General features: G+C 40.9%; 4 protein-coding genes across 4 annotated transcripts; 2 read left to right on the forward strand and 2 right to left on the reverse strand. All coding sequences in view use genetic code 11, as the record gives it.

The window, feature by feature from the left end:
* Window positions 1-142: 142 nt before the first annotated feature.
* EGR_03120 (hypothetical protein) lies at window positions 143-5,198 on the forward strand (the record flags this gene model as incomplete). Its single annotated transcript, XM_024492369.1, has 21 exons — window positions 143-285; window positions 317-529; window positions 563-842; window positions 873-942; window positions 983-1,462; window positions 1,555-1,611; window positions 1,649-1,795; window positions 1,844-1,933; window positions 1,969-2,085; window positions 2,175-2,211; window positions 2,285-2,477; window positions 2,921-3,075; window positions 3,226-3,439; window positions 3,511-3,720; window positions 3,812-4,024; window positions 4,099-4,201; window positions 4,271-4,353; window positions 4,427-4,542; window positions 4,626-4,713; window positions 4,953-5,039; window positions 5,109-5,198. The coding sequence occupies 21 exons, from the start codon at window positions 143-145 to the stop codon at window positions 5,196-5,198; spliced, it is 3,186 nt and encodes a 1,061-aa protein (XP_024353295.1).
* Window positions 5,199-6,073: 875 nt separating this feature from the next.
* Window positions 6,074-7,672, forward strand: EGR_03121 (Eukaryotic initiation factor 4A-III; the record flags this gene model as incomplete). Its single annotated transcript, XM_024492370.1, has 5 exons — window positions 6,074-6,291; window positions 6,328-6,590; window positions 6,735-6,957; window positions 7,041-7,295; window positions 7,420-7,672. The coding sequence occupies 5 exons, from the start codon at window positions 6,074-6,076 to the stop codon at window positions 7,670-7,672; spliced, it is 1,212 nt and encodes a 403-aa protein (XP_024353296.1).
* Window positions 7,673-8,338: 666 nt separating this feature from the next.
* EGR_03122 (xylosyltransferase) lies at window positions 8,339-8,682 on the reverse strand (the record flags this gene model as incomplete). Its single annotated transcript, XM_024492371.1, has 2 exons — window positions 8,339-8,457; window positions 8,493-8,682. 2 exons carry the CDS (start codon window positions 8,680-8,682, stop codon window positions 8,339-8,341), a joined length of 309 nt encoding a protein of 102 aa, XP_024353297.1.
* A 4,903-nt stretch (window positions 8,683-13,585) lies between these two features.
* EGR_03123 (hypothetical protein) lies at window positions 13,586-15,641 on the reverse strand (the record flags this gene model as incomplete). Its single annotated transcript, XM_024492372.1, has 2 exons — window positions 13,586-13,773; window positions 14,759-15,641. The coding sequence occupies 2 exons, from the start codon at window positions 15,639-15,641 to the stop codon at window positions 13,586-13,588; spliced, it is 1,071 nt and encodes a 356-aa protein (XP_024353298.1).
* Window positions 15,642-19,225: the final 3,584 nt, after the last annotated feature.

Here is a 19,225-nt window from a genome sequence, read left to right on the forward strand (position 1 = left end):
AATGACATAAACTACTTAAAAAATTTGCTAGTAATTAGCTGCTTCTACATCCTACCTCAATGAAAAGAAAGTCGTGTTATAACAAATCGGCTTTTCACTAATGTGACCTTTCAAGTTCTGGGAATTATGAAAAATTCAGAAAATGAATGCGGAGGCTTTGCTGAAAAAGTTAGATAGTATGATTTCCATTATCCTAAGTGGAACAGGGCTAATGGAAATTGAAGAATTGCAAGCGGATCCTAGTCTCCCAGTTCGCTTGTGGAAAATTCTTCTCAATCGTGTGTCGTAAGTTAGTTCTCCAATCAATTGCTCCTAGATTAAAAAATGCGGAAGCGTCATTCAAAAACTGCTTACTCTTGCTGAAATATTTGGATAAAATTGGTGTTTATTTGGATTGTAACACCGTTCTGAATGACTTGAGCTCTGTCATTTTTGCAATTGGCATAGACAATTCTGGTGCTATGTCGGATGAAGCTTGGATATACCTCATTATTTTGATTGAGAACTGTCTTTTACTTTCATCTTTTATGTAAGCATTTCAATTGTTGTACATAAGCCTTAGGTCTGACCATATTGCTGATGTGAGTCTTCTGCCTGTTTTGGCACACTTGTACTCCCATATACTTGAAATTGTGCGAAGCCAGAGAGGCAATAAAGTCAGACTTCGGGCCATTTCTTCAATTGAAGTTTTTGTGGATCGTTTTAATAAGATTTCCAGTGGCGGTATATCGTATGTGCGTGCATTACGTGCTTCATATTTCTCGAAAATACTCCCTGGCATTTCGCAAGCTCTTTTTGCCGCTGTTGTGGGTGAAAAGGGCAGAAACTCGGCCATTAAAGCTGTAAGACATTTAAACATATGTTAAATTTAGAGTGCTCTTCGGACCTTATCTAAACTGGTCGTTGTTTGCGTTGGAAATGAAACTTTACAAGATGTCGAATGTAAAGATATTCGTCCTTTTTTGCTCAATTTAATTTGCAGCTTTGGATAAGGAAATCTTGGACGAGATTCAGTTAAAAGACTACTTCTCCTTTGTGGAAAACGCCATATCTCCACTTGGGAAGCTTTTAAAATTTTGTTCCACGTCCATACTCTCTGAACCAATAATTTACAGTCCCTCGGCAAAAGACCGATTGTTCCTTGCACTTTCTGATTTTTCATCGGATATACTATGCAATTGCTGGAGATTTCTCAACCTGAACACAGATGCACAGTCATTGCGAGATCATCTTCTCAGCTCTCTTATTATCGTTGATGTTGACGACAGTTGTTCTTCACTCAAAAAAGCCTCTAAAGTTCTTTTAGAAATTTCAAAACGGGACTTTCCAACACTGACCACTAAGGATTTTTCCGGATTAAATTTTGTGGGTTTATCTGGCCGAGAGGTTATCGATGATATTGCACGCCAAATTTTGTTGGATGTGTCGGAGGAGCTTGCAGCAAGTTTACAAAAGTGCTCAGGTTAGCTATCTATAGGTTCGTCTGTCAAAATCTGTCAGAATACTATTTAGTACTAGTTTTAAATTGTCTACGTATGCCACTTTATCCCTTAGATGAGAACATTTGCCGATCTCTGCTTGGTCGAATGTGTGGTGTTCTGAAATTCTTGGGTAAATGAACCTTCTTTCATGTGATCTCATCTTTCAGGTGTTAAGGGGATCTCCCGATTCAATGAAAATGAAAGTAATTTAAAATCTTGTCTTACTACTCTGTGTAAATACTTGGAGCTCGATGTTGACACTGTATGCCTAATTGATGAGGTCACCTCATTGCCCACTGGGACATGTTCAACTGGTAGTAGTTTGTTTGTTTTTTTTTACCATTTACTTACTTTTCCCATAGTCCAGCTTTTCAGAAAGTACTTTGTACATTTCCGGAATCCGGCAAACCTCTACCGAGTGTTGGAGGTGGTTTGTCTGCTAACCTGTTCATGTAAGTTAAGTTATTTAAGTTACTGGCAAACGTAGGTTTAAACTTTGATTGTGTAAGTCAAATGTTTGTGCGAATCATGGAGTCTGATGCGGATCTTGAGGTCTCGTCCATTCTTCTCCTTTCTGCGTGTGCCTCTGGCCTTTCCCGTTGTGGTAAGTAGTAGTCGCATTTCTTCATTCTCTTGCCTACGTAATATTGGAGTATTTACTCAACTATTGTTTTTTGTCTCCATACCCTTCAGATGACCAACCTGTCTCAGAAAGGATTAGTCTTGTCGTGTAAGTCTTTAAAGAACCGACAAATGTATGAATTACACTAAATGTTTATACCGGTGCTTTCTTTTGTGCTTAGCACTTTGTTGGACAGACTGTCCGAACGAAGTCCTCTCCAGTTGAATTCTGAAACAGATCAGACTGCTATCACGCAATGGCCTCCATCTGAACAGCCGATAATTGATGCATTTCCTACTCTTACTACAAAAGAGCAAAAATTCAGGTGTTTGAAAGCCTGCACTTTCATGGAACTTCTTGCCACTGCCTCAATGGTACGTTCTCAAAGTGCTTCAGTCCTTTTGTATGACCTTGTCTCTACGAGTCGTACGGGACGAGTTAGAGGGTCGCTGTGAGTCGTTTGAAATGGGAATGACTTTTCTTCCTTTCACATTTGCAAGCAGAGCATTAGGGGAGCATATATTTCAATTTTGACCTTCTGGGCAGTTGCTAAGTCAGTAACAAGTTGATTGGAAGCTTCTAGAATTGACGTATTGACGCGGAGGATGTAGTATTTCGTTTACCTCTTTCGAGAGTGATTCGCTGCATCAGAAAAAGGCAGGAAAGTGGGATGCTGCTACAGCGAGCGAGAGATAGGCGCCCAGTTGTAAACTCGTGGACATTTGATTCCAAAACGTTGTCACTTATCCCATTCTGTGGGTGCATACCTAAGACAAAAATCTAAGCAGTGGTTTAAACGTCATTTTCTGTCTTGCAGATTTGGGGCTCATCTGCGGAGGAAGGAGCTACCTATCCGGATGAAATGCAAACATTTATTTTACAAATGTTTGGCCTTGCAACCGGTGCCGGACTGATCGCCTCGACCGCTCAAAGAGCCCTTTCATCTATCTCCACGAATTGTGGCTATTCCAGGTTTTTTTTTTATTATTCGTTGCCTAGTTTTACTGTCGTATTTAAAGGAAAATTTTCTCTGAGCCATAGCTATCTTTCTTAATTACCACAAATGCTCTTACCAAATGTCCATTCGACTTCGTACCTACAGGCCTTCCTTTCCTCTTTTAGGTTCGAGGAATTCACTTGTGCCGCATCTGAACCCATTCTCTCATCCCTAACCATCGACTTCCATGCAGTTCTGCTCTCTATACCATCGGATAATTCAGCATTCTCTACGTCTCCGTTGTTTATAAAGTTAGAGACCGCTTGTCGAGCTCTCTCCTACCTTGTGGACAACACGACTTTTGAGGCAATTCAACGAGTACAACCTGTCGTCATGCAAGTATGTGGTGTATGTGGTCTTTCAAACTGGGACCCTTTGATGCTCTTTCACCGTGTCATTTCACCCTCCAGATGCTTATTTGTATGGATCTGAGCTACGAGTTCGCGGCGTCTGTTTTTTTGCCCGTCCTTCGCAAGATTGTCGGTTTTTGCCTGCGACCAAATCCAACTAACGTTGAGAGTAGTGGCGATTCTAGGCGCCCTCTTCCGCTATATTCGTCAACAACAATCGGCTCGGAAGTTAGTTTTATCGAAAAGTTAAAAAACCGGAGAAACGATAAGGTGAGAGTGACCTAAGTCAGACCTGCCACTGATCTGCAAGGATAGAGTATGGCTTCATCTAATTGCTGTATGTGATGATTCCTCCTTTTAGGCCGTTACATCCAATTGCATGAAGAAGGCTCTGAAGATGACCTCTGCCTTGGTTAATTTGACGCGTAGGCAACATAGCTATGCCTTTAGTGAGTCGCCTTCGCACACTGACCAGACTCTGACTACTTCAACATCTTCTGATGAACAGGCGACTTTTGATGCCCAACAGGACCAACCGATCACCCGTCCCACCCACATAAGGCTGGCTGAAGAGGTAATTAGTCATTTCAAAAGGAATTTGGTCTTTCATTTCATTATTTTGCAAATAAGTAAATTAATAACTTGTAGATAATGCTCCGTACCATTCACATGATGTCGAGCAGTTACACCCGACTCAAGGTGTTGGCAATGTCCCTTCTCTGTGACGGTTGTTCTCGTTTAACTGATGAAGGTACTCTTTGCTCTCTTCAATACTGCACTTCAGTACGAGGTTCCTTCATGCCTGATTTTCACCCTACAGATGTTCTTTTACCCTTGGTTCACAAAATCTGGTCCCCACTGTTGGCAAGAATGCAAGATCGTAATCCTGCGGTCGTTGAAAAGGTAACAGGACGACTTTGACATTCGTGATTCCTTTGGACGTCAAAATTATTGGTTGTCTTCTAATCACCTATAGGCTTTTGAACTGTTTGCAACGCTAACCTCCGCAGCGGGATCCTTCATTCGATCTCGAGCGTCAACCGATTTGATTGGGTCTCTAGTGACATTTCTGGAGCGCGGAGCTTCCGTCAGGTACTCTAACGATTGTAGGGTTATATGTCTCTCCGATACCTCCCAGAAGTTTGTAATAATTTACTATTATTCGCTCCAAGTAGTGCGGGAGCCACATCATCATTTGAGTGTCTCACTGCTTGTCGTGTCCAGAGGCGGCTTCTTTACGCAATTGGACCTATATGTGTACAGGTACTGTTTGTTTTGATCGTTAGAAATGGATTTTCACCGAAGTTCCATTATTACCATCGAAAAACTGGATAGTTTCATTTTGCTTTAAACAGGACATGTTTTTCTAGGCATGCCTTTTTAGTGTAGGCATGGTGCCTACTGCAATTTCCTCCTAAAGCTGTGAACTGTTTATGCCGCCAACATTTTTAGATTTAGAAAATTCCTTTTTTCAAAACTAGTTACTGTGTTTTTGGTTTCAGTTGGAGCTATTTTCTAGTACATTACAACCTGTGGTGAAAGTGCTGTGTACGTATACTGATAGTGATCAACCCTCGATTTTGAGAGAGGTAGGCCTAATATGTTCTGCGTCAACAGTTGGTGTTTTGCGCTACTTACATCAATTTGTCACCATTCAGGCGGCCGCAAGTTCTCTTTGGAAACTCTATGACCTGGATCCGGGAGTTGTGGCATACGAGCTAACTGAACACGGATTTCTGGACCATTAAATCTGGACTTATTTCCTCGAATGCGTTGTGCTTTGTGATGGTTGTTTTTCGCGCTTCGAGGGGGTCGTGGTGGGTTTGGATCTCGGCGGCTGTTGTGGGCTCCTGCGGGGAGTGAATGGCGAATTCAGCACAGTGTTGGTACATGGGTCCGCTCAATGGCTGGGGTGTATGTGCAGAATGATTGGTGCATAGCAAGACATGTTTCTAACGGGGGGTCCTTATGATATCGTTGAATTAAGTAACGTCAAACACTTTACCATCTAATCTTTAATCGGAAAAAATAAATTAGCTGTCCTTATTTACAAATAAATAAAAAGTCTAGGATTAATTGAATAACTTATTGCATGAATTTTGTTTATATAGGTTGTCGGGAAGCTCGCGGCTTTGCAATGGTTAACTTTGGCGAGCCTGGACGGGTTTTTGCATTTGTTCGGCGGAATTTTCTATCGGTTTCCGTTCCAACCACACTTGCTTATCTTATTTACTTCGACTATTCTAAGACGCAGCAGGAGAAGGTAGTATCGCATAAAATTTCATCATTTTTATAAAGGCGGCTAAAGCTGTTAGGAATGGCGATTCCTATTTGGTTCCGGATAAAAGGTAAAGAAATTGTCTCGGCAGCGGTTTTTGGTTCAACAGCAGCGTACCTTCTTTTTAAATGCCTTTACAATTCGAAGACATTTGGTCTCGATACTTATAAAGGTCGCAGTGCACTCTACTCCGGTCGGAAAGTCCCTCCTGGTGTTGATCCCTGGAGATATTGAGACCTTATTTACGATGACGTTGTAGTAATAAAATACATCCATTTTGGGTTGCTTGTTTTCTGCTTTTATTTGTTCTTATTCCATAAATTAAACTCAGTGCATCGTAGGTCAATGGCGGAGTCGAGAAGCAGACGCCCGAATCCGGTGGACGAATTCAAAAATATGGAGTTCGAGACCTCTGAGGATGTGGACGTCCTACCAACTTTCGATTCCATGAACCTTAGGGAAGATCTTTTGAGAGGAATATACGCCTATGGCTTTGAACGACCGTCTGCAATCCAACAGCGGGCAATCAAACAAATTATTCTTGGGCGCGATGTGATTGCGCAGTAGGTTTCATGGTCCTGACTAAGTTCTCTTTCTAGGGCGCAGTCTGGAACGGGAAAGACAGCCACTCTTGCAATTGCTTCATTACAAGTTCTTGATATTCAACTACGTGATACTCAAGTTCTCATTCTGTCGCCTACACGCGAGCTAGCATTGCAAATTCAGAAGGTTATTTTGGTGCTGGGAGATTTCATGAACGTGCAGTGCCATGCCTGCTATGGCGGCACTAATGTCGGCGAAGATATCAAGAAGCTTGATTATGGTCAACATATTGTTTCGGGAACTCCGGGTCGGGTTTTTGGTAAGGTTTTTTTGCCTCTCTTCCAATCTCATCATTTATTCGATGGATTTTCTCAGATTACGTTCCATCTCGGGACTTAATTGTCTAAAAGGTTACTTCTGTTTCTGGTGAAGTGTCTTATTTAGCAACCTCTTTTGTGATTAGACATGATTAAAAGACGAAATCTGCGTACGCGAACCATCAAACTGCTAATTTTGGACGAAGCTGATGAGATGCTTGACAAGGGCTTTAAGGAGCAGATTTATGATGTTTATCGCTATCTTCCTCCCGGGACTCAAGTAGTTCTTCTGTCTGCTACTATGCCCCATGATATTCTTGAGATGACGTCTAAGTTCATGACTGACCCCGTCCGCATTCTTGTTAAGCGGTAGGTCTCTTGTCACTTTGAGGGCATCACTGTTCCCTAACCAACATTCTCTTTGCATGGATTTTGACTACGTTTCTTTTCAGAGACGAACTTACCTTGGAGGGGATCAAACAATTTTTCGTGGCAGTTGAGCGAGAGGAGTGGAAATTCGAAACACTCTGCGACCTCTACGATACTCTGACGGTTACCCAATCTGTCATATTTTGCAACACTCGTCGAAAGGCCGAATGGCTGGCCGATAAAATGCGTAAGAGTAACTTCACCGTTACAGTTATGCACGGTGACATGGTGCAAAAAGAGCGGGAAGAAATTATGAGAAATTTCCGTAGCAGTGAAAGGTAAGGCGAGATCTAGGCTTTTGCTTAGCATTTGTCAATTTCCCATATTATTTCACGCACATGTCAACTCCGAAAATGAGCTTTTTAACTTTAAGTTCATTTATGCATTTTTTGTCTTTCCCAGTCGCGTTCTGATTACTACTGACCTCCTGGCGCGAGGTATAGACGTGCAGCAGGTGTCCATGGTCATTAACTACGATTTGCCAAATAATCGTGAGCTTTACATTCATCGTATTGGAAGATCGGGACGTTTTGGGCGCAAGGGTGTTGCTATAAATTTCGTGAAAAACGAAGATATTCGCATCTTGCGAGACATTGAGCAATACTACTCCACTCAAATCGATGAAATGCCAATGAACGTGTCCGACCTAGTTTAAAAACCCCGCCCCCGTTTTTGTATATACATTGGTACCTACAACACCACCGCGTAATATGTATGGTTCCCTAACATTTATACACGTTACTTCTACAATGTTCATCCCTCCCAAAGGTCCCAATTATCCGGTGAGGCAAGCACGGGAAGGAAAATGGGGTAGTTGATCTATTTTAAAAATTTGCATTAAGATCTGAAAACAGATTGGGGTGGAGCCGTGATCTATCACAGGCGAAAATCACGTGCAAGCCGGGATGATGTGTCATGTTGGCGCTTCATTATGAAAGCAGACTAGGGTCGAGACGCGGATTGTTGCGGATGCAAATCAACTGCGAGTCGGGGTGATGTGTCATGTTGACGCTTCAGTATGAAAGCAGACTAGGGCGGAGGCGCGGATTATCACAGGGGCAAATCAAGAAGTCGGAATGGTGTCACGGTGGCGGGGGTGTTGGAGGTTGTGCACATTGAGTTCAAGGTTTGTAAATATGGTCTCATTGATTGAAATATTTAAGGATTGTGTCTACGCTAAACAGTTGCTCTTCGATAAGGCGCTTTGTCTAAAAACAGTAAAATTAAGACGGTACTCACTTTCCCGAACTCCATCAGGGTGGGCACATTGGATACTCTGAGTTGAGGCTCGAGACGGAATGCGTTGCTTTGATCCTTCCATCTAGAAAATGGCAGTGTTATTCCATGGGGAAGCATACTCTTTTCGACTTCCAGTATGAATTGTTAGGAACACAGCATCGGAGGGTAATTGTTTTAGTGCCTCTTCAACAGGCTTTTTTGCTAAAAAAACGTATTGATCGTAAACATGTGTAGACCATTAAATAAAGTGAACATAAATATCAAGTATGGTAGGGTTATACGACAATTTGGACGTTCACCTTTCCGACAATCTGGGCACCAACTTTCACCAGTTTCATCCGGCGAGGCAATAAAGTAAAGAAAACATCTACTGCTGTTATTTTTACGCACACATTCCAGAACTTCTTCCACTGATTTGAGTGCCATGCTTCAAAGTGCGAAAACGGCAAACCTAAAAAAAGTCATCACACTGAAGCTGCCAACGCACTTTTTTCGTAGAAAGCACGGAGAAAAACGTGACCGACTTTTTTAGACTATTGATGCAATAAACAAATATAAACAAAAGAATGCACTATAAGCACAAGGCTTCTTCATTAGAAACAAATAAACTACCGCACCTAACAGTAGTTTTTTACCAGAAATGCTTCCTTTATGTCTAGTTAAAACTGTGGCAAGCGAAATACGGGATAATAATTCTAATGTGTATATACTACTAGTAATAGGATTATTACTAGTTTTTATAGTGTCATAATTGGCCACATGAGTCGCAGATATGTTTAGATAGTTATAAAGCGTCTTACTAGCTTGTCGTATTAAAATGTCATTGATGACACCCTAATTTGTTTTCCACTTCAAGTCATTATAATTACTCAACACATACTTTTGCATTCAGTGTTCCTATGTCGGTTTGCGGAATAACGCCATCTGAACGCCTTTTTATTTAGTGTGATGATGTGAGCTGGCATTTGCTTAGAAGCACGTATACTCCCGTGGATAAATAGATTCCATCCTGACTGCTTGTTTTGAATGGAAGACTCTACTGTGGAGCGAGACTCCTCCGTCTCCGCTTCCCTATTCTTAGCGTTCCTAGACAGACCCAGTTGATTCGCTTTGGACATCTTTATTAAAGGTGACAAGACGGATAGGGAAAATACAATATTCAAGAAGGAGGGGAGCCGCAGTCACTAGGTAAGGGAGAGGACGATCCGGTAACGAGATTCGAATTTCCTGATTGCCTCCTCCCTGAAAGGCACATTAAAACAACATGAGTATTACACTACACTAGGGTACTCGAGGCGTTAACCTGTGTACAATCTCCCATGTTGTGTGAAATGTCAAATGCGCATTTCTTTATGATATAAACGCTGTTCCCGCTAACCACAACCAAACGCTACTGTTTTCACGCACAATTTACACTTGTTTATTTACTGCTAATGGAAAAAAATCGGTGCTTTTAAGATTATGGGGCTCGGGATAGAACAATCATGCATTGCTACACATGCCGTCCTAAACACATCTCGTATTCCATTCCTTCCTGTACAAACTGCTAGCATGACAGTCTTCCCTCCCGGCCCAATTTCGATTTGGACATGAAAGGCCCCTCCTTGATCAACACGAAGTCAAATAAGAGTAGCTATATGAACGCGTGACAAAAATTCAATCACAGTCGACACGAAATACTTTTAAGTTAATTTTTACTCAATTAATAATAGGCTTTGCACTTCTTGCATAATTTTGCTATGACAAAAATTTTTGCTTTTACAACTTACCTTTTTGTCATCACTGTGCAAATAAATTTGTTGCTTCCCTTCGTCTAGGCGTTGCTAAAACAAACAATCCACCTATTTAATAGTCATTGCTACAGAGGCGTTTCCTCTCCCACCTTTTCCCGAAAGTAACGACCCGCCAAAGTTCTGTGAAAGAAGATTTGCTTACAATCGGATGCGTTGCGAGGCTTTCATCACGGCTCGAAGATCACGCCTCAAAGTGGAAGTACCCTATGTGGAGTCTCATGCAACAGGTTGTTTGTTTAGCGGTCGGTTTTGGTAAAAGGCCACTTTGTGTCCTGCCCATTGTACCGCGCTGGGTAGGCTGGCCTTCGGGCCATGCCAGTAGGCCTAACACTTTCACTTTTCGACTACAGGGAAGTCTCAGAGTGCTGCATTGGTGGCTGCGCAAAGCGAACCCGACCTTAAAGTACATCTAGCCTGATTTCCTCTGCTGGGGTAATAAACGGTACTGGGGCGGAAGGAGTGCGTATGCTGCGGATTTGAGAATCAGTTTTGACCCTAAAAAGAAGGGCAAAAATTGACATCTACCCTTGGCAACTACTTCAGTCTTGTGTTCTGCAAGAAAGCTATTAACAATTGAAGCCGTACTATCCGTAAACCATCTGGAATAGCTTCGTTGTAGGGTTTGCATACCGTGCCTGCTGCCTTAAGCTGTTGATAAAGTGAATCCTCAATACCTCCTCCACTTCTCTACCAGCTGTATAGGGCTCGAATAGATACGACTGGACAGTTCCGAAGTGAGAACAACGTGGCAAGGAGAACGGGCGTGAGGCCCTTTCCCCCATGAATCTGTGTTAAAACCCGTCTTTCCTTACACAAATCTGTTTTTATTCCAATGTTCGTACGCCTACGTATGGACACGCACGATAGCCAGCTCATTTTCCCGTTCCTGAATCCATTTCTTAAACCGGATTAAACCTTAGATCCAAGTGAGTCGCCAACCGAAATCAGTGATGTTGCAATCAAGCATCACCTCAGTTACATAGAAATTTGATGACTGGCATGGCTGGCTCCTGGGTATTTCCTCACAGCACCGACTACGTTGTGATGGCTGACGCAAAGAAGTTGATCAAAGGGGGCATCGGAGACGGTGTTTAAAAGTGGAAAGGGGGTATGTAACTCGTTGGCAGTTTAACTCCCGGTTCTGATGAAGGACCACTATTGACTTGGTCATTGTACCACGTCGATTGGGTTGGCCTTTGGGCAATGCTAGTAGCCCTAATACCTTCCGTTTGTCGAACGTTTAATATTCCGTCTGAGTATTGTGTGTTTATTCATCTTCAGGGAAGTCTCGGGGTGCAACACTGACATACCTGTCTCCTTCAAAAACTGATGAATTACCAAACCCCTTTTACGAGAATTAAAACTTGATTTGTGCATTACATGGCCTTAAAGTTCAAACATTTAGGAAATTTTGTTAAAGCTCTCTCTTTCCACGAATTTTCAAAGCAGTGATTTGACACTTGACTGACAGCAATTCAGTGCACTGAGTTTTTTGCTTCAACCAGGTGGTATGGCTGTTCGGGTCCCAGTTCTCCTGCACGTTTATAAAGCAATTCTCACCTATTGTTTTGAAATGTTTGGGATCACACTTACGATGCGAATAATATTGTAAAATAAGATACTTTAAACACATGCATTTACATAAAAGAAAAATTCGGTTTTCTTTAACTGTTAAATGCAAAGTACACAGTGCAGCAAAAGTACAACAGTACAATGGAATACCAACTTTTGCCACTAAAGTAAATGCAACCGGTTACACCTCCTTTCACCACCATCCAACTCGCACACCCTCCCTTCCTTCTTTTACGCTCCACCCACCCTCTTCTCCGTACACTCTCACCAATAAAGTCGCGACATCAACAGGGATTCCTCTACCAATCGGAAGGCAGGCACATTCCAAGCCCCTTGATCGATGGCCAAAAGGGAGTAGTTTTTTTTTTTTTTTCTAACATTTTGCACAATCTTGTTACCATATTTAAGGCGAATCTCCTTCCAACTTCTGGGAAAAGCCTATCACACTCTCAAATCTGGTTTCAAGGCTGTAGACTTGAATGTGCATGACTAAAGCCGCCTCTTCGCTTCGCAAGACATATGGTACGACCAAGCAACAGTATGCGCTTGTTCTTCTAATTGACATTCTGCCTGATATTTAACTAAGACATAGTAAAGGGGAGGAAAATAAATACATTAGTAAACTCAACGGTAACAGAAAGTATTCAAAGTCAGGCAGAGAGAGGAAGCATCCATGGCGCGAATCATCAATCCGATATTATTTACTTATTTTCGAATTCAGTAGCAAGGAGGAAGCAGACTAAATGTGGACGGATTAGGTTGATAATGTAGCATCTGAAGGGAGAAAAAGGAGAAAATGAATTATGTGTAGAATGTTTGTCAACTATCATTTGCAAGTACAAAATAATATATTGCATATTTAAAGAGAGAAAAACAAAATTTTACATAGCACTATGGCATTAAAGAATTTGCTATTTATTTTATTTATCTATGGACAAATTAAGTAAAGTATTTTTCCAGAAATGAGTAAAATCCTCTGTTTTGATTTACTTCACAATTCATGTGCACAGTATTAATTAACTAAAGGGGTTATAGAGCTTATGGCACCGAACAACTTGAGGTAACCGAATAAGGAATGACAAAAACTCCAACCCCCGTGACCTCCATTGTTTCCATCCCATCTCCACTTCCCACGTGCCTTGTTTGGTTCACATGTCAACACGTGACCGCGTTATGCTAATTCCTAGTGGTGGTATGCAACACCTAAGGAGGTGTCCAGAGGATGCGGAGAGTGGGAGCGGGGAAAGCGTATTCCGGTATGCATGTCTTCTCACGGCTAAGATTTGCATTATCTAGTAAGACTGGAAAATTGGACGCTCTAACTCGTTCAAGAGTGGAAGGCGACCATAACCACAACCTTTGCCGTCCACAAATGAAGCACAGTTGGTTGAAGATGAAGTTTTGCGCCAAAAGTCGTTTCGAGGAGTAGTGAGTGGGTAGTCTGAGGACAATCAATGGCATGGTCATTGACTTAGCTGCATAGTTCCAAAGCAGCCGGAAATGATAGCCTTGAATGTAAATGACTATCCTTTCTGTGGAGCCGTATCATCGCACATGTCAAGCACCATGAAGTGCTCCGCCCTGACACCCATACCTCCAATGTCCTTGATTAATAACCACGCCTAATTCTTCATCAGGTTTCTAAGAAAATTAGGTATTTCAACCCCATGCGCTCTTCTGGAACCGACCCGACAAGGAGGGATCATGCGCGGTGCAACCGACACTTTACGTTACCCACACCTCAAAACGGCCCACCAGCGGTACCCAACAAAGCAAACAGTTTTGGTGGCCGAATTTATGGACACGGTGTGTAATAAACATAAACAAGTACTTTGACATTTTTTGTGGGTCTATAAAAACACAATACCTCGTTGCCGCGGGATTTGTCTCACTAAGCACTGAACAACTGTGGCAGTGTAAATGTGTTTACTTTGCCCCGAAGGCAAAAAAACCACACTCCAAAACTAGATAAGTAAAACATCGTCCCATTGAAAAATAAAAAAGGGAAGTTCTATTTGGTTCAAGAAGAAATCCAGTTTTAGCATTAACAAATGCAAAGCTTGGCATTTGCTGCCTTCAACCATAAATAAATTGTCCGAGAAAAATATGTCAGGAAAGTTTTTGCATATCATTGTGGCAGAAAACTTGAGGACTCAAAAAAAGGCATTTAAAAATAAAAGAGTTGCGGTAGTTGCTTTAACTTGTCTCGTTGCCAAAGAACCTAGCGCCACCAGCAAGTGGCAAGGGTGGCACACACACTTATTGCAGTAGATTTTTTTTCACAAGGGACTCTTACACCTCATGTTTAAGCCGCATAGGGGCGGGATGAGTATTTTCACTCCTCTGCCCCATCCCGCTTCTGCCTTCATTCATGCATTTGGCCAGGCGCCCGGATCTAAGGTAGAATAGGCGATTTTGGCAAGTGCTTTACAATGACGTTGGCCGATTAAGTTAAGGCGAATTCCGAAATACCCTGTACTACTTGACACAGACACTGAATTCTCTTTCAAAATTGATCAAAAAGTCGCAAAAGTCATAAAGCAAGACGGGTAACGTAAGCAGCGTTTAATCACAATACGAACAAAAAGCGCATTGTGCGTGTGGTATCTAGATGTACTGGCAAATCCGCTAAATAAGCTCTAATGGAAAGTAGGCGTGACGAGATAAATCGTCCATGTTTGCGTTAGCCTCTCATCCACTCCATGAGAGTACATTAGTTTAATGTTGCAATCCATTTTTCAGACGAAAACTGCTGACTTCAGAGAGTTTGTTTATCATATACAGTAAAAAATAACTACATCAAAGACATTCGACAGAGGAGGATTAATCATGGCCAACTTTGCTTTCTAGATAACGTCGGACTATCACTTTATTTATAAAATAATATATTATGGCAGTAACCCAACATCATGCTAGGTTTCACAACGAAATCAAGGACTTTGCTTATATTTCATTTTTTAACAATCATTCCAAGAATCTATATTTTTACCATTAGTTATTCTTAAATTTGTGTAAAAATATTGATAAAATTAAACATGATCTATGCTATCCAGTCAAATTGCTTGGTCTATCATAATGGGTGTTTCTTTTACGAAAAGACCACTTTAAGAACACTTAGCTTAACGACAAGATATTACCTTTCTTTACATTTTGAAGGTAATCTGGTTCCAAACAATTCCAGAAATCCCTGCTGCATTCGTTGTAATTTGGTGTGGCGCTTGACAGACTAGATGTTATCTTATGACACTGTTTTGCCACAAAATCCGGAATAGAAGAGGTCTTTAAATCATGAACACAAATATTCATTGTAGGGCTTCTAGGAATCCACCAACTACTTGAATCGGCAATTCGAGTCACTCTAAATCGGGAATGAGTTGAAGACTTCTCCTTCATGCTTGGGTCAAAGATTAACGCATCTTCTGTGGAGAGAGGGCCGACATCCTCAAGATGTATATTTTCCGAATTGCGTGGGGTCAGTGTCACCTTCCTAAAACGTTTACGCGAAATCTTTCGCAGAGGCAAACTGGTTGTTTTATGGCCTCCGGTGACTACACGGACAGAAGGTAAAGTGTCGTTTATCTTTTCGTGTTTGACGCTCAGAAGAATAAATCCCGGATGTTGCCCTCTTGTCGTTACTTTATAAAAATAAAGCAAAAATAAAAAATATTTACCAGGTGGTTTCCTAACTTCATCAGTGTTGTACTCTCCAGGCAGACATTTTGGTTGGGGTGCAAAGTGTGGGCTTCCTGGTCTTTCGGATTTTAAAGTTAAATCCTCGCTTTTAGGAAGATTTGCATGAACGTCATCAACGTTAGGGTAATAGAATAAAAAAGCCTTGTCTTGAGAATTCGGTGTTACGCATTTAATGATATCATCGCTTGTATATATTTGCGGAATCGCGGAATGAGTATGGTTCTGACAGCATTTCGGGTAAATATTTAACGACTGATCCATTTTCAGAAAATTGATGCTCGTTCCAGCAACAGTAGCCACAGAAAGTTTTTTTTCATCCTGACTCATATCTTAACAAAAGTACTCATAAAGAATTTGTACTTGAATTTGTCGTCCTTGTTCTAACTGAATAGCCAATGATTATTATGTACAGCCATTAAATAACTCGGTGATTTGGAACTAAAAGCGGTCAAGAATTGCCTTCATCGAAATCAATTTCCTGTGAATAAAAATCTGATCCTCGCGGCAGTGGCAAACCTCCAAAAACCTAAAGCGCCTAGGCTGGCATTTTTGCACAAAAGCCGTTTGATTGAGTTTCCAAGGTCACAAATTGAATGGCATTTGTAATGACCAAACGATTGGATTTTAAAAATTTGAAATTCTTTTCACTGTTTTTATCTATAATCGTTTGCACCTAAAACTAAAACGTTTTATGTCTTTGCGCATTTTCTCCCTTTAGTTTTATGTAGGACTTCGTTCCGCATAGGGTATGTAAGTTGAGAATTTCGTTTCATATCTAAATCGCCTTCGACATTGTATGCACTTTTTTATCAAATGGCTATGAAATTTCCACAATAGTGCATAAGAAGTTTCAGTGCTATACACAAAAGCCTTTTCTTCCTAAAAGAAAAATATCACACACCTTTTCTTAAAAATGATGGCATGGTTTTCCTCCTAACTTTTTAGGGAAGTTTACTAAAGAATTTGGAAAAAATTTAAAAAAGAACCTAAGTTAGCCCATTTTAATGGGAACCACTTAAATTCGAATTGTCTTCTGATGCTGAGTTGTATGCTCGCTTACTCGGTCATTTTAGTCGCAGCAACTTTTCGCCCTTTTACCTCATGTACCTGTTAGATACTTGCGTACCTCTCTCTCTTCCGTGCGTTAGCATATAAGTAGAAAGTTCCCCTGCACAATTTTGGCATATTGCATGTTCAGCAACCGCGCAACTGTGAAAGAAAATTGTTGAGTCCCATTGTAGCCGTACACACACCATCCATAATCACATCACTTTCAGAACAGCATATCATTTAAGGTCTTCTTATCACAAGCCCCAAGATCGAGCGTGCGATGTCTCACGCATTGTTCACACTCACTATGGTAAAAAATGATACTTGATTTTCTTTCCGTCTTCCCTAAAATCTTAACGACCCGAAGTAGCGCAGAAGGACTGAATGCTTACTAATGGTGAAGTGGGATAGGCAATGTTACTGCTTCGACTTAAAAGCCACTCTGCGTAGCGGGAGTACATCCAGCAAACACTGAGGTGTTCGAGTAGCCGAGCGCCTGTTTAAACAAAATAACCAATTACTAAATACACGGGCGAATAAATGGGTCAAATATCTTTAGCATGTGTTGCCAGGTATTTTTGTTAATAAGGTAAACCATCGGCTATTGAAAGCCTCAATGTCATAGTCGTTCAAATTGGTTTAAAGATCAAAATATCCCTTTTCGATCTGACATAACAAGCCGCATTATTTGAAGAAAGTCATGGAAAAAATGCATTTAAATGTCAAACAGCTACTACACATCAGAGAGTAGGAAAGTCCATGCGGATCAATTTTTTTTTTGAACCGACTAATTTACTCAATTTTGCAGTGTAAGGTACGCCCACGTAAATCCCGATCAAATCAATGTAAAAAAGAAATAAAACACTGATATCATGAAAATGTGAGAGAGCATTTAAAACCATCCTGTGGCCTTTTGTTTGTTTGATCTGAATAATGTTAAAAGAGATGTAAGAATGCCCTAGCAAAAGAGGGCTATAAAGATGCCTGCAATACCAAAGCACTGAAGGGATACATAAATAATTGCCTGTAAATCAAATGTAACCATAAGGAGGAGATATAGCCTTGGTTACGACCAATAAACTAATTGAACAACTCATGGTTGTGCAACTCTTAAGTGGTGGAGCCACCCATGGGACGCTTGACGCTACACGCGTAACTGAATTGTTTGGTGAAGGTGTAAGGAGGTGAGCAAGGTAATAAATCCGGGAGAAAAACGGTTCACAAATTCGTTAGATGTGCATAACTCCCTCCCGCATCCTAGTTTGAAGTGCGAAGGCTATATCGTGTAGGCGCGGACTTTTTGTCGTTGGGAAGAAGGTTTTGTATTCGCAACTCACCATCTTCTAGATAGAATTCACATGCTTACTTCCACTTTGCAAGCACAGATAAGTAATTATTACCAAGTAGAATTCTTGCTAAAACAATCTTCACGCCGCCACACAACATTGGACATGTTTTGGTTCTTTTATTAAAATGGTTCAATTAGATTCAATTGTAGTGTCCCGGGACTCCCTGAAGACGAAAGAAGACAAAATACTCGAGCAGAATACACATTCAGCGCAGAGAAGGTGTCTGGGCTATTGGCGTGGCCCAAAAGGCTAATTCGAAGTACAAAAGTGGCGCCTCACCAGAACCGAGGGATAAACCACTATCGTTTTACACAATTATACTGCTCACTTTGTTTCCGTTAGAAAGGCAGTCAATAGATTTAAGTTCCTTTAATTTAAACGTGTGAGCTTTTATTATCCTGCGTAAGCATTTTAGGCCTCGGTATTTAAGTTGAGCTAGCAATTACTAATGCTACAGTAATGCAAGAACGTCAACGAACCCGATTGAAAACAGCGCAGATGACATGCAATTAGGACCTAAACATTTACTCAACTTTAATATGTTAATATGTAAACAAAGTGCATAGTGTCAGCTGTCATTTCCCAATATCGCAAAACGTATTCACTTATTAATCTCAAGTTATTTCTTTTTCCTTTGTAAAATCGACAAATTGTATGGAAAGGCTAAAGTGCCAAGAATGCCAGACTTTGGAAAAGTTTTTCACCCACTTTTTTTCAAACCTCTTGGGTAAAGTTAAAATTAGTAAAGATATTTGTTTCTTTTTTTTTTTGCAAAAAACATGCATAAGGCAAATTTGGTGACATAATTTAAAGCATATATAATTTTCCTAAATGGGTACCTCTGGTACTTTGTAGGTTTCACATATTCTTTTCAATTTTTTGACCTGAGATTTCTAACCCAGAACTTTCTAAGGACAGTGACTTTATAGATCAAGTAAGCAATTTGTGGCGATTTGTTAGATATGGCATTTTAACGAAAAGCACCACTAGAGCAAAACGAACCCGTATTGTGTTGAGAAGAGACACACAGCGACGAGCACGCATAGCCACGCTGGTTGACTAATGCGATCGGATCAGGTATGTGTGAACAGAACCCTGGTAGAGGCTTAGTGAAGTATTTGAATAGTGCGGGATAATCAATTACTAAAAGATTTGACGGAAGACCCCAAAAAAATGGTCTGACTGAAGTTGTAATGCAGTAAGTCGTGCATGCATAATCCGACAACCCGAATAAATTATTATAAAGAAGCAATAACAACGCCCCGCCAGCCACCCAAACCACTTATCCAAATGCAGATAGGTGTCGCAAAACCAACTTCTGAGGAAGTCAGCCTTAAAAAAAGTATGCACAAAACTGTAGGAAACATGCTAGGAATTCTATTATTAAAAAGGCGGGCACGCGCATTAAAGAGAAGAAAAAAGGAAAAAAATGAAGAAGCGACCAATCCTTTAGGCCACCAGAAGTATGCCAATGATCTAGGGAAAATAAACATTAAAAAGGTTTAATTGGGA

The sequence above is a fragment of the Echinococcus granulosus genome, assembly GCF_000524195.1.
Source record: "Echinococcus granulosus chromosome Unknown EG_S00015, whole genome shotgun sequence".
Taxonomy (NCBI): domain Eukaryota; kingdom Metazoa; phylum Platyhelminthes; class Cestoda; order Cyclophyllidea; family Taeniidae; genus Echinococcus; species Echinococcus granulosus.